General features: G+C 42.1%; 1 protein-coding gene across 3 annotated transcripts in view; it reads right to left on the reverse strand.

Annotated features, from left to right (window-relative positions):
- ppp4r2b (protein phosphatase 4, regulatory subunit 2b) overlaps positions 1 to 11,361 on the reverse strand; it is an 87,953-nt gene extending 76,592 nt beyond the window's left edge. Inside the window, exons 1-2 of one of the 3 annotated variants that reach the window (XM_069937017.1) lie at positions 11,173 to 11,361; positions 10,832 to 10,913 (exon numbers count right to left, since the gene is read on the reverse strand). In XM_069937017.1, coding sequence (XP_069793118.1) covers positions 10,832 to 10,913; positions 11,173 to 11,212 — 122 coding nt within the window. In that variant the 5' untranslated portion in view covers positions 11,213 to 11,361. The other 2 variants (XM_069937018.1, XM_069937021.1) reach the window with 2 other exon arrangements.
- Between the last annotated feature and the right edge of the window lie 1,749 nt (positions 11,362 to 13,110).

Raw genomic sequence — 13,110 nt, forward strand, 5'->3', positions numbered from 1 at the left:
GACTGGTGTCGGTCGACTGGTGTCGGTCGACTGGTGTCGGTCGACTGGTGTCGGTCGACTGGTGTCGGTCGACTGGTGTCGGTCGACTGGTGTCGGTCGACTGGTGTCGGTCGACTGGTGTCGGTCGACTGGTGTCGGTCGACTGGTGTCGGTCGACTGGTGTCGGTCGACTGGTGTCGGTCGACTGGTGTCGGTCGACTGGTGTCGGTCGACTGGTGTCGGTCGACTGGTGTCGGTCGACTGGTGTCGGTCGACTGGTGTCGGTCGACTGGTGTCGGTCGACTGGTGTCGGTCGACTGGTGTCGGTCGACTGGTGTCGGTCGACTGGTGTCGGTCGACTGGTGTCGGTCGACTGGTGTCGGTCGACTGGTGTCGATTGACTGGTGTCGATTGCCTGGCTTGACTGCTGTCACCTGAAGCCATCATTGCATACACAGTGTTAATCTGCTGCCTCATTGACCCATACATTTCAGCATTCAAGTCAAATCATGAAACAAAAAAAAAACCTCAAAAAATTGGGGTCAACTTGTACGCTGGATATACTTTTGAGACCTTAAATTCAGCTCAAAATCCAATCTGTGCTGATCCAGCGCACAAGTCAACCCTTGCAAAACGGATTCAGTGTACAAGTTGACCCTTGAAAAAACCAAAAATACCCAACTGCAACAGATTTTCATTGATATTTTTTATTGAATACAACACAATTTGCAGGCTTCAAAAATCACTATCATTGTCTGAAAACAACACATTTAGAACCCTTCAAAAATCACTCTCACTATTGTCATCTGAAGCAAAGATGGCAGTAAGTACATCCACACTCTCACTGTTTAAGCAATAATCGTACTGGTCCCTGTCTGCATCGGATGAGGCGGTTTCAGTTTCGTCGTTAGTGTCCCACAATAAATCATCTCCTGTCCCATCAATTGCACAAGAGATACCACACATTTTAAATGATTTTATCACAGTCTCTAATTTTGTCCCATCCTTGAGTACAAAGTTACACAGCACAAATTGATGCAGCAAGCATTGCCTCGCCTTTTGTAAACAACTTTTCAGCACTCGGCATCCATATCTTCCATTCCTCACACACATGGTCTTTGAATGGCTTGTTCAGGCAGACATTGAGAGGTTGCATATAGACGTCAAATGACCTGGGATAACCGCCATGTAAGTATTATGTAGTGCTAATCTACTTTTTGTGTTCTCAGTTAAGTGGCTATGAAACATATCCCAGACCAGCAAACTTAATTCATTGCTTAAACCACCTGGCTGCTTGTTCCATACATTGCCTATCCATAGTTTTACACCATTTTCATTCATTCCTTTTTCATGAAAATGCACAATAATACCTGCAGGGAATTTCATTTTTGGTTTAATTTTATGTTTGAAGATTACCATGGGTCTTAACTTTGTCCTATTGGCCATGCATGATAGCATTACGATAAACCTGGTCCTTTTGTGGCCTGTAGTTTGGTTTGCAGTTTTAACCCCTTTCCATTCCACTGTTCTATTGCCTATCATGTCAAAATTCATCCCAGTTTCAACCATGTTTCCTATATTTGCCAATACAAAGTGGTGTTTCTCATGGTTCCGTATAAAAAAAATACTCGTGAAAACTTACAACTTTATGATCAAGATCTTTTGGTAATTTCTGTAAAAATTTTGTTTTTTGGCGTAATACCAGATTTTTCCTGTTCATGAAACAATTGCACCAGCCGACTGCAGCCTCAAAACCATCACTGAGGTCTGGGTACAACTTGACCTACTACAGTGCAAATGTTCTTATTTTATTTCGGGTAACTATGTAACAATCTTGCCTCTGTTCACATACTGCAATATGATTTTTCAACTCTGGAAAATGAGTGATTCATTTTCTCAAATAACATTGCCTTTTTGGTATTTTTCTTAAAGTCTCTTATTTCTTCCTCCAATCTCTTACCAACTTCTCATGCATTTCAAATTTTCTTGCAGAGCAGTTATTGGTTTCTTGGCCATTTCTTACACTTTCAACTTAGAGTTCGCTTCATATTTTCATCACGTACTGCATTGTATCAATGGACCCTCCATGATAGCAATCAGTTCCAGCCAATGCCTAGCAGATCAATCTGCACTATCTATGGGGGTCGACATATACACCGGTCAACGGCCCACCTTAGGCATCGGAAGCTTTGGGGGATTACTTATTCGCCAGTCAATGGGTCACCTCAGGCAGCCAGAAAATGGGGGCCAATTTACACTCCAAATATACCATAAAATTCTTAAAATGAGGCTGAAAAAGGGAGGGTTGATTTATACACCAAAATATACAGTACATGCAATAATAATCAATTATAATGGAAAATAAAATGGCTCTCCAGAAAATATAAATAAATTCCTATCATGATATAGGTTAATGTAAAAAAAAATCTATTTAAAAGATTAGCTGCCCTCAAAAGAAGCTGATAAGTCCAGAAGGGATCCTTGGTTAAATGGTATAATGGTATAATGGTAAAATGGCGAGTCTGTTGTCTATCTTGCCAAGGCAAATAGCGCCTTTGGAAGACTACACAAAAGAGTCTGGAAAAACAACCAACTGAAAAACTTCACAAAGATAAGCGTATACAGAGCCGTTGTCATACCCACACTCCTGTTCGGCTTCGAATCATGGGTCCTCTACCGGCATCACCTACGGCTCCTAGAATGCTTCCACCAGCGTTGTCTCCGCTCCATCCTCAACATTCATTGGAGCGCTTTCATCCCTGACATCGAAGTACTCGAGATGGCAGAGGCCGACAGCATCGAGTCCATGCTGCTGAAGATCCAGCTGCGCTGGGTGGGTCACGTCTCCAGAATAGAGGACCGTCGCCTTCCCAAGATCGTGTTATATGGCGAGCTAACCACTGGCCACCGTGACAAAGAAGAGGTACAAGGACTGCCTAAAGAAATCTCTTGGTGCCTGCCACATTGACCACCGCCAGTGGGCTGATATCGCCTCAAACCGTACATCTTGGCGTCTCACAGTTCGGCGGGCAGCAGCATCCTTTGAAGAAGACTGCAGAGCCCACCTCACTGACAAAAGACAAAGGAGGAAAAACCCAACACCCAACCCCAACCAACCAATTTTCCCCTGCAACCGCTGCAACCGTGTCTGCCTGTCCCGAATCGGACTTGTCAGCCACAAACAAGCCTGCAGCTGACGTGGACATTTACCCCCTCCATAAATCTTCGTCCGCGAAGCCAAGCCAAAGAAGAAGGTAAAATGGTATAGGCTCTGGTCACAATTTTTCATTTTTCCTATGATTATTGCAGCAGACAACAAAAGATAAATTACTGTTAAAAAAGGTATAGAGAGAAAACCCAGCAGCTATCTGAAAATAGCTTTACTGCATGTACTGCAGGGAAATATAAAAGGGCAATATTCTGAAAAAACATGAATTGGTATCTTAAAAAAATTAATATATTTACATTACTTTTACTTTAACCTTCTCGTCTAATTTGTCTTAAACTTTTAAGCCATTTTCTTGTGCTTTGGCAGCAGGCTAACACCAAGATAATCCTCCAAACTATGGGAATACTTAGAAATGTTGGAGAAAATAGTTACCCTTAAACCAAAAAGGAGCAAGAATTATGGATTCTGGCATTGGGGTGATTTAAGTAATTTGTCAAGAATCATTCAAGCATCTGAGGAACTTTGGAAAGGAGACAGTTCTGATGGACTTCAAAGACAAGAAAATAGAGAGGTACAAAATTATATGAATTAACTGGCTGGGCCAAGTGGCCTGTTTAGTGCATTGTTTTAATGCTGCAGTCTCTTGATGCATCCTATCTTGCTCTGAAACATTCAGTTTATTAATAATATGTATCATTAAAAGGAACTGGGGTGGAGAGGGTGACACCATTACACAGAGGGTGGTAGGTACATGGAAAGAGCTGCTGATGGGAATTGGTGGAGTCAGGTACAATTGCAACGTTCAAAAGACACTTAGGCAGGTACATGAATAGAAATGTCAGTCTAACATTGATTTTGGGGACAATAATAGAATATCTCTGATCAGGTGAGATCAAATGGTTTAATGAGCACCCTCCACTTGATTTTAAGTGTAGTGTTGCTAAAGCTGTGGGATATGCCCAGCAGGTCAAAGACTACAAATGTGTAAAATGAAAATAGGAACATGTTGAAGTTTTACAGGGCACAGGTGTAACCACAACTGTTAAATTTTTTTACAAATTGGACATCACTTTTCAGGAATAATCCACTGGAAGCAGTGCAGAAAATGTTCAGAAGGTTAATTACTGGATGAAAAGGTTAACACATGAAGAGAGGCTGAGTAGTTTGGATCGATACTCATTGAAAGGATGTTTCCCCTTGTGGAGGTATTGTTTCAGTTGAAGGGATTGCCCATTAAAGACAGAGGAGGAGGATTTTTTAACTAAAATTCTTACTACAGCAAAGAAGGGGGAAAAAAGTCACATATTTGAGGAAGATATTTTAACCACAAGAGTATTAAAGGAAATGAGAAGAGGGCCGCTATGCGATATTTAGATAATTTTAGGAATGTTTCTACAGGGTTGACGGCCTATTCCTATTTATCATGTTCTTCCATATTACAAAAAAACATGAATAGGAGCTTCAGCCTTATTAGAGGAAGCAAGTGGAAAATTGTGTTAACTCTTTATAGCTTGGTGCACAGATCTCAGCCAGATTAGCCTTTATATTATGGGCACTTCATGACTCAACATTAAGACTGTTGAAGCCCTATACTAGATTTATCAGAATGGTAGACATGATTCAGTGAAGTGGTGAAATGTAGATAAATATTGGGACATTTTGGTAAAATTAGAGGTTACATACACATACATACACCCATTTTAAAACAGATCTTATTTGAAATACTGTAGAATTAATATTCAGTGAACTTTACAGAAACTATGGAGAATGCTATGAACATTCCACAAGTAGGTGCTAATTGAAATGATGTCATCAAATGTATTGACTGGAGACAGGTCGTTTGTGTTGAACATTTTTACAAGGCTTCTGACCTTTCTGCAAAGTGCACAGAAAGGTCACTCCTGAGAATTTTGTTTACCTAAGACAATAGATGGGAACAAAAGACTAACTCCTATTGTTTACTGGAGAAGGTTGGGGGGGGGGGGGCTTGCAAGTGAGAGAGTCACATGGGCTTTCTGGCAGTTGGAGAGAGAGAGAGAGAGAGAGAGAGAGAGAGAGAGAGAGAGGGGTGAAACAAGTTCTCTCAGCCAGTGTGTGATTGACATTGAAAGAGAGCTGAACAGCTGAAGCAAGCAGGAAGCTTGTTAGAATTGAAACAGAAAGCTCCAGAGCGGCGGATGGCTGGAAGTGCTATCTGTCTGATCTTTCTCTTGGAATAAGGGGAACAGAAAGCAACTCTGTGTTAGCCTGAAAGAAAGAGGTTATCATCTGGAGAACCCTAATGGGGCAAGTTTCATCAGCAAGACATTGAGGTGACTAATGGAGGTATCTCAGTTGTGGAAATCCTGGAACAACAAATCTCTCTCTGCAAACCTCCAAGAACCTTCCTGAGCAGTAAACATTTACCTTTCAAGCATCAAAGACTGGTGAACTTTATACATGTTAAATTCTGTGCACAGTATAAGAATTGCCTGCAACAGTGAACTTGAAAGAATAGAAGTGAGATTGAACTGTGAACCAAAGAACTTTTCCTAAATTTACACATATATTACAAACATGTGCACTTAGAATTAAAAGGGGGTTAATGTTAGTTAAGTTAATAGAGGTAAGTTAAAGTTTGATTCTGTTTTCATGTTTAAAGATAATTAAAAACAATTTTTAAGTAACTACTTGTCTTGATGAATGTCTATTGCTGCTGGGTTTTGGGGTCCTTTGGGCTCGTAACAGTGGGAAGAAAGAGAAAAGGAATGTTGCTCACTTTCAAAGAGAAGCACAGGAATGAAGGACATCTCAGTGTTCAAAAATTATTACATTTTGAAACTGGGCAAAATTATTTCAAATACAACAAGTTAATAATTAAATGATGGAGACTTAAGATGACTGGCCAGAGAACCATTGGTGGGGACTTGAGGATTTGTTAAAAATACTAAGAAATTGTACTGGAATTTATTGAATGAAAGGAGGATGGAAGTAGATTCAACAGCATTCAAAAGAGAATCCAATGTACTTTGTATACAGATTAATTGGATTGTTATATCAAAGACAGACAGTAAATCAAGATTATTCTCCCCTACTTCTGCAACGTCAAGGATAGGGCCAACTACTTGCCTCATAACATCCTTTTGCTTTCTGAATTTAAATGAGGCAAAATAGTATGAATAGCCTCTGTGATTTTTAAAAAAATGTAGACATACAGTGCAGTAATAGACCCTTCCAGTCCACAAGCCCCATTCTGCCCAAATAACCTACAACCCCTGTGATTTTGAAGGGTGGGAGGAAACCAAAGGACCCAGAGGAAACTCATACAAAGACAGGGAGAATATACAAACGCTTTACAGAAAGTGCCAGATTCAAACCCAGGTCACTGGTGCTGTAGCAGCGATGCGCTAACCACTACGCTAACTGTGTCGCCAGGGGCGACTGTATCTCATGTACCTGACAGGTTTTTTTTTTAAAAGGTGACCAAAGAGATTAGAGGGTAGGATGTCAACATTCTCTACATGGAGTTCAGCAAGGCCTTTAACCAAGTCCGACATTTCAGGTTAGCCTGGAAGGTTGGATCACATGGGATGGTGAATTGGATTCAAAACTGCCTTGGTGAAAGCAGTCAGAGGACAATAGCGGAGAGTTGCTTTTCTGATTGAAGGACTCTGATCAGTGATGTGCCTTAGGAATCAGTGCTGGATCTACTGCTGTTTTTTTCTATTTCAATGATTTGGATGATAATGCTGTAAATGAAATCTGCAGCAGACACCGACATTGGTGGTGTAGTGGATTATGAGAAAGAATATCCAAGTTTACAATAGTTGAGATGGTGAACCAATTGGCAAATGTTATTGAACTCTGTACAGTGAAATGATACACCTATTGAGAAGTGAAAACCAGATCAGAATAAATGGTTGAGCCTGAAAAGCATTGTAGAATAAACACACTTGCCATCATTGGATAGGGTACAGAGTACAAAAGTGGAGATGTCATAATGCATCTGTACAATGCATTGGTGAGGCTACACTTGGAGTACTCTGTGCAGTTCTGGTCTGCTATAGTAAAGATATCAGTCAGTTGGAAGTGATGCTGAGGAGATTTGCCAAGTTGCTGCCAGGGCTAGAAGGCTTAGTCATTGGGAAAGTATGGATAGCCTAGTTTTATTCTGTTGAGCAAAAGAGCTTGTAAAGGTACACAAAATCTTATGGGATATGGATGTTTAATCTTTTCCCCACAGTTACCCATTCTAAAATTGGAGGACAAAGGATTCACGAGAGATCTGAGGGTCAACTTTCCTACTCAGATAGTAATCTGCATCTGAAAAAGCTGCTAAATGAATCTATAGAAGCAGGTAAGTTATGATAGATATATGGATAGGAAGAGTTTTAGATCAAATGCAGGCAAATGGGCTGAGCCCAGAATGTGAGCTTAGTCAGCAGGCTCAAATTGGGCTGCAAGGCCTGCTCTATGCTGTATGACTATCCACAACTAAAACTGAATAAAAACTCAAACCAGGCAAATCCATAGCTGCTGTCATGATTAGTTTCTAAGCTACCTCGAATTCTGATAGGAAAGCAAGATTGCAAATTCAAATCTGTCTTCAATCACTCTCTTAACTAATTGTTCCCAAAGCAATACATGCCCTATTTTCATTGAACAAAAAAAATAAAAAAAACACTATGCTCATCTCCTCACACAAATACAGCTGGTGCACAAATATGCAGCTTTGCCAAAATACATTGTACTCATTATATTCACAGATGACACAAGTAATATTGGGCACTAAGAGCTCAAGGGATACTGAAATTAGAGATAAAAGCAAATGAATTAACTGTTATCTTCAACATATTTATGGTGTGAAATTAGAAATTAAAAACAAAATGAAGTAAACTGCTTCCACTTATGTTCTATTTGTATTGTTTTGCAAAGTATTTTTCATGTTTGACAAAACTCTGTACCAATAATAATTCCAAAAGAGTACATATTTTAGCAATTTAGCAGAATGATGAACTTCAAATTTCCCTGACCAAATAACCTGTTGCTTAAATCTGCTATTCCTGCAATACCAGTAGTGATATCTTTGCAATACACACAGCAGTGTTCTAATATTAATTTAAATAAATAGATACATTGTGTATTTTTTTACCAATTCCAAAAGAGTACTTTTAAGTCCTAAGTGTGCAAGATAACCTGCATACTCAGAGGATCAAAAAAATATTGTTTCATAGGGAGAGAGGAAGGATGGGGGGGAAATCATGTGACATTTTAAAGACGGCTCTGTGAGTACAAACTTTGCGGAGGCACTCTGAGAGAGAGTGAAATAATGAGGATGTAGGGAGTTCGAATATCAAAGTCACAACAAAATCCCAACTTGCACCCTGCCGGAATCATTTTTGGTGGGTCTGGCAAATGTAAGGTTTGCGCAATGCAGTTTAGGTTCAACAGACAAGGACACTGAATCAGCCCTGAACCCAACATCTGGGAGAAACGTCCAACTATCACAGCTCCAGCACGCCCACTGGGCCCATTAATTTGCACAGCCCTGGGCAAGGCCTTCAGTTTATTTGAAAGCACAGGCCATGATGCTGGCTAGCTGCATTTAAATGGAACTCCTGGCTGCCAGCTTCATGCCTACAGGAAATGAGTGGCCATTGGCTCTCTTCAGGCTTGCGAAGAGATAGCAAACCCAAAGTCTGCCCCAGGAGTCTGGGTGTACCTCAGATACACTGTCGATTCACTCAGCAGAGGGCTCAGATTCCTTTATGCGGATTAAATTAACACTGGCCATAGCATAGATAAAGTTTGATCACAATTTCCCTTTAAAGGCTTCAACCTTCCTAGGAGTGAGAATCAAAGCTGAAAGACTTGCTACTGACAGATATTTCCCTTGTGAATTACAACCAAATAGAAGCACCAAATGATAGGTTTTCAAAAACATTCAGGAGATATTTGGCATACTCTTGAAATTGCAATTTAGCCCAGCTAATATACTACATAATGGAAATTAACTTTTTCCACCCACAAACAGAACAATGTAAACCAATCAGAAGCAAAGTTGCCCAGTTAATAAAAAAAACAGAGTGAAATAAAGCAACTGGTTCTACACATTCCAAAACTACTTTTTGATTCAGATATATGATGGATCTACTTAAAAATGTTATATGGATATTGGACTACATTAAAGCATCTTTTGACATTATTCCAACACTTCCAAAGACAGAAGTGTCTGAAGTATGGCCAGATAAAATCAGCAACTGCCCTAACCCTAATGCCAACCTACACCAACTTTGCACAAATCCCCACATCAGTTTCCCACCTTATCTGTCAACCATACCAGTATCATACCAGTATCACTGCTCCCAAAGAAACCAACTCCCCTGGCAAGTTTCCCTTCTCTCAAAAGGACACAAGATGTTCTGCCAATCTGTATGTCCCCACAATTTCCAACTCCAAAATGACCAGCTCTTTCACCTAACTCCATCCCCAAGGCAATCAAATCACCACCCAACCTGACTATACCCACATCTATGCCATATTATCCTCACCTGTGTTAATTGAGCTGAACAGCACATAGACAGTCCCATTAAGCTAACTCAGCCATGCTAAGTTACCTTTTTGAGCTAGACCTTTTTTCCTGGGCTTGGCCCACATGCCTCTCACCCATTCCTACCTATGTGTCTTTCAAATGTCTTGATTGCATTCATCTTTAGCACTTTCTCTAACAGCTTTTTCCATATGCAAACCACCCCCCCTCTCATAAAAAAGTAATACTTTCAACTCATTTCAAACTATATCCTCCCAGATTTACTCACAGCCTCAGAAAAGATTGTGATTCACTATATCTATGCCCCCCATGTTTCTTCCAGCTCAATGTTGTCTCCCCCTCCCCACATTCAGGGACCATCACCATCTCGAAATCCCATTACAGATAGACCAGGAGCTCTGTCCTTTTCACCCAGGACCAGCTCCATTTTCCAAACTCTGCGCCCAAGGATTCCAGCAATCCAGCTTTCATTGATTACTACCAACAACTGCCCCAATAATCTGTCCTCCAGGATTCAAAATCCTCCTCTACCCTCCCAAGGACACCACATTGTCCACATCACCAGAGATCACCTCCCCTTTACAGCCAATATTCCCATCATAACTCTGATGAGAGAACATCGTCCTGTCCTGTCCAAAATCCCTAAAGAGAGACTGCTTCCAAATTCTAACCATTTCAATGATCTCACAACTTTATCTGCTCTCTATCCTGTTCATTCTACATACCGCGCCTTTTGAATAGACCCCTTTATCCAATCCACAACACCTGCACCCCACGCCCCACCCAAGAGCAGATCCCCTCTTTCTCAGGTCACCCTCCAGCCCAATCCCCTCTTTCTCAGATCTCCCTCCAACAACCACAACCCATTCCTGCTTCTCCCCTCCCCCACCACTCATTGCATTTTGGCTAATTTTGTGAAACTGGAGACGTGCAACTCATCCGGCGAAACTCCTAGCAACTGAAAGTACCCTCCTCCTCCCCCCTCTCACCCCCTCCCACCCCCCCCCCCCACCCGACCCGGGTTTTCGGTCTCCATCCAGACCAGAAGAGGGGAACAGCACAGCGATGCGAGGCCGGGCACGTCCTGTCCAGCCAGATTGACGCCCGAGCTGTCCCAGGGTGCCCTCCCTCCGGTCCCGCACTCTCTGACTCACAGGGTTTCTCCCGTCTTTGCGACATGACAAAGGAACTGGTCCAGCAGCGAGGACACTTCCTTCTTGGACTTCTTCTCGAAATCTGCCGGTGGGAAACAGGCTGTGGGTTAGCGAGGGACAGCAAAAAGAACACGAAGCTTTAACGATCGAATCTCGCAGCTGATTATGATCCAGCAAACATCACCGCCGGTAAATGAGAGTCCGAAACCACTGACCTGCCAGGGCTTCGAGAAGGCTTTCAGGCTCCATCTTACAGGTGCAACAGAAAGTGTCCCCGTCCCCCCCCCCCACAAGTCAGTTAGTGGGATGAAGAGTACCGCAGAATAAAGTTTCCCCCTCACCAGTCAGTAGGCCCGGCGTGGAATGAGAGACGCACAACATGGCGTTGCTCCGCTCAGTAACGTCATCCTGACGCTCGGGGGCGCGCGCGCTTCGAGGCCGGGGCACAGTGCGCGCGCTTCGAGGCCGGGGCACAGTGCGCGCGCTTCGAGGCCGGGGCACAGTGCGCGCGCTTCGAGGCCGGGGCACAGTGCGCGCGCTTCGAGGCCGGGGCACAGTGCGCGCGCTTCGAGGCCGGGGCACAGTGCGCGCGCTTCGAGGCCGGGGCACAATGCGCGCGCTTCGAGGCCGGGGCATGCGCGCTTGCCCGCAGACGCTTGATGATGCCGGACAGGCTGGTGACTACTGGGAACATCTGCTGAACAAAGTTGCGTGTTACAGTCGTAAATGCTCACCGGCTTCAGATGATGTGGATTTTCTAAAACTAAAAGTTCAAGGCAATTAAAACGAAGGGCAGCAAATGTAAACAGAAGCAGGCATATTTTGCAAATTAGCCCTGGGCAGCAACACCGAACGAAATGGTATTGCAGTGTTGAGAGGGAATTTGTCATCATACATTAATGGGCTGCAACCTAAACTCGTCGCTTGCTCGTTACTTCTCCATGTGCTTCCGTTTAGCATCACGAACTGCTGTTCAAACGTGTGAAAGGTGGCTACTTTGAAATCCAATTTTTTTTAAATTTTAGCGTGAAAATAATTGATGGATAGTCACAGCAGGAGTCATGTTTGATGTTAATTATGCTATCAATATTTAGACTGCTGCTTGATTTTGCATGGAACCACGTTTTAACAATACATTGATCTGCGATAGATAGGAATACACATTGAGCCTTCGTGTTTTTCTATCTCCTAACAGCTAATGTCACATCTAAAAATAGCCATGAGCAAAATGAATAAAGCATTCTTATTTTTAATATTCTTTATATTAATTCTTTTTAAAAAGTTGTTTGCTTTAGAATGCGGATTGTTGATGTCCCTCCTCGTCTTTATTGTGCATGTCACAAGGAGTAAATTTTGCACATTAGGACTGCTCCATGAAAGTGCACTTTACGGTTATGATGCACTGAGTCAGGAAATCGCAGTACAACTTCACATGGGAACTTCCTGATCTCCGTCCAGTCGCCGAGGAACCCTTTCGGGTATTGGACTTTTGGAGCGAGGTTGGGGGAGGGCGGTGAGAAGTCGCTGTTTAAAGTTGTCAATGACATCATATCGGAGAGTAGCCCAATCGCGAGTGCTCGGGCGCAGAAGAGGTGGTGGAAAAAGGGAGAGATGTCGTCATCCAAATGCAAATAAATACTGTCTGAGGTCTATGTTATTCGCAAGTAGCCAATGAAAAAGAGAAACATTGAATCTTTGGAGACTCGGCAAGTGCCAATGCAAGGGAGTACAAAGAATGACTGGAAATTTTGTAGTTCCATCGGGAATGGGAGGAGCCTAACCATGGAATCAAAATACAGACTCAATAAGCCAAAATGTGTTAGACTTTTAAAAATGTCAGTGCATTGAGACCTTGTGCATTAAATAGTTTAAAAAAAATCAGTGCTTTGAGATCATATGCTGTAGACTATTATCATGCATACGGTCTAAAACCAATTATTTTTTTAACTATTTAATGCACAAGGTCTCAATGCACCGACATTTAAAAAAATATCTAATGCTCTTTAATAGTCCTTAAAATTCTAAAATGATCCAGTTCTCTATAACGCTATTTGAAACAAAAAAAAACAGTCACTGAAAATATTAGAATAAGTGATTTAAAGGAGGAAGGTGAATTGGAAAAGTAGTGAAGATTTGAAGGAGATTCTAGAGCTGAAGCAGCTGAAAGAATTTCAAAGGTGAAAGAAGGAAGGCACTGGAATTGGAGATATCCAAAGTTTTCAGAAGATTGTAGGAATGGATAAGATAACAGAGATCACAAAGGTCAAGACCCCTGGCAT

Source organism: Narcine bancroftii, chromosome 5 (genome assembly GCF_036971445.1).
Source record: "Narcine bancroftii isolate sNarBan1 chromosome 5, sNarBan1.hap1, whole genome shotgun sequence".
In the NCBI taxonomy this organism is placed as follows: domain Eukaryota; kingdom Metazoa; phylum Chordata; class Chondrichthyes; order Torpediniformes; family Narcinidae; genus Narcine; species Narcine bancroftii.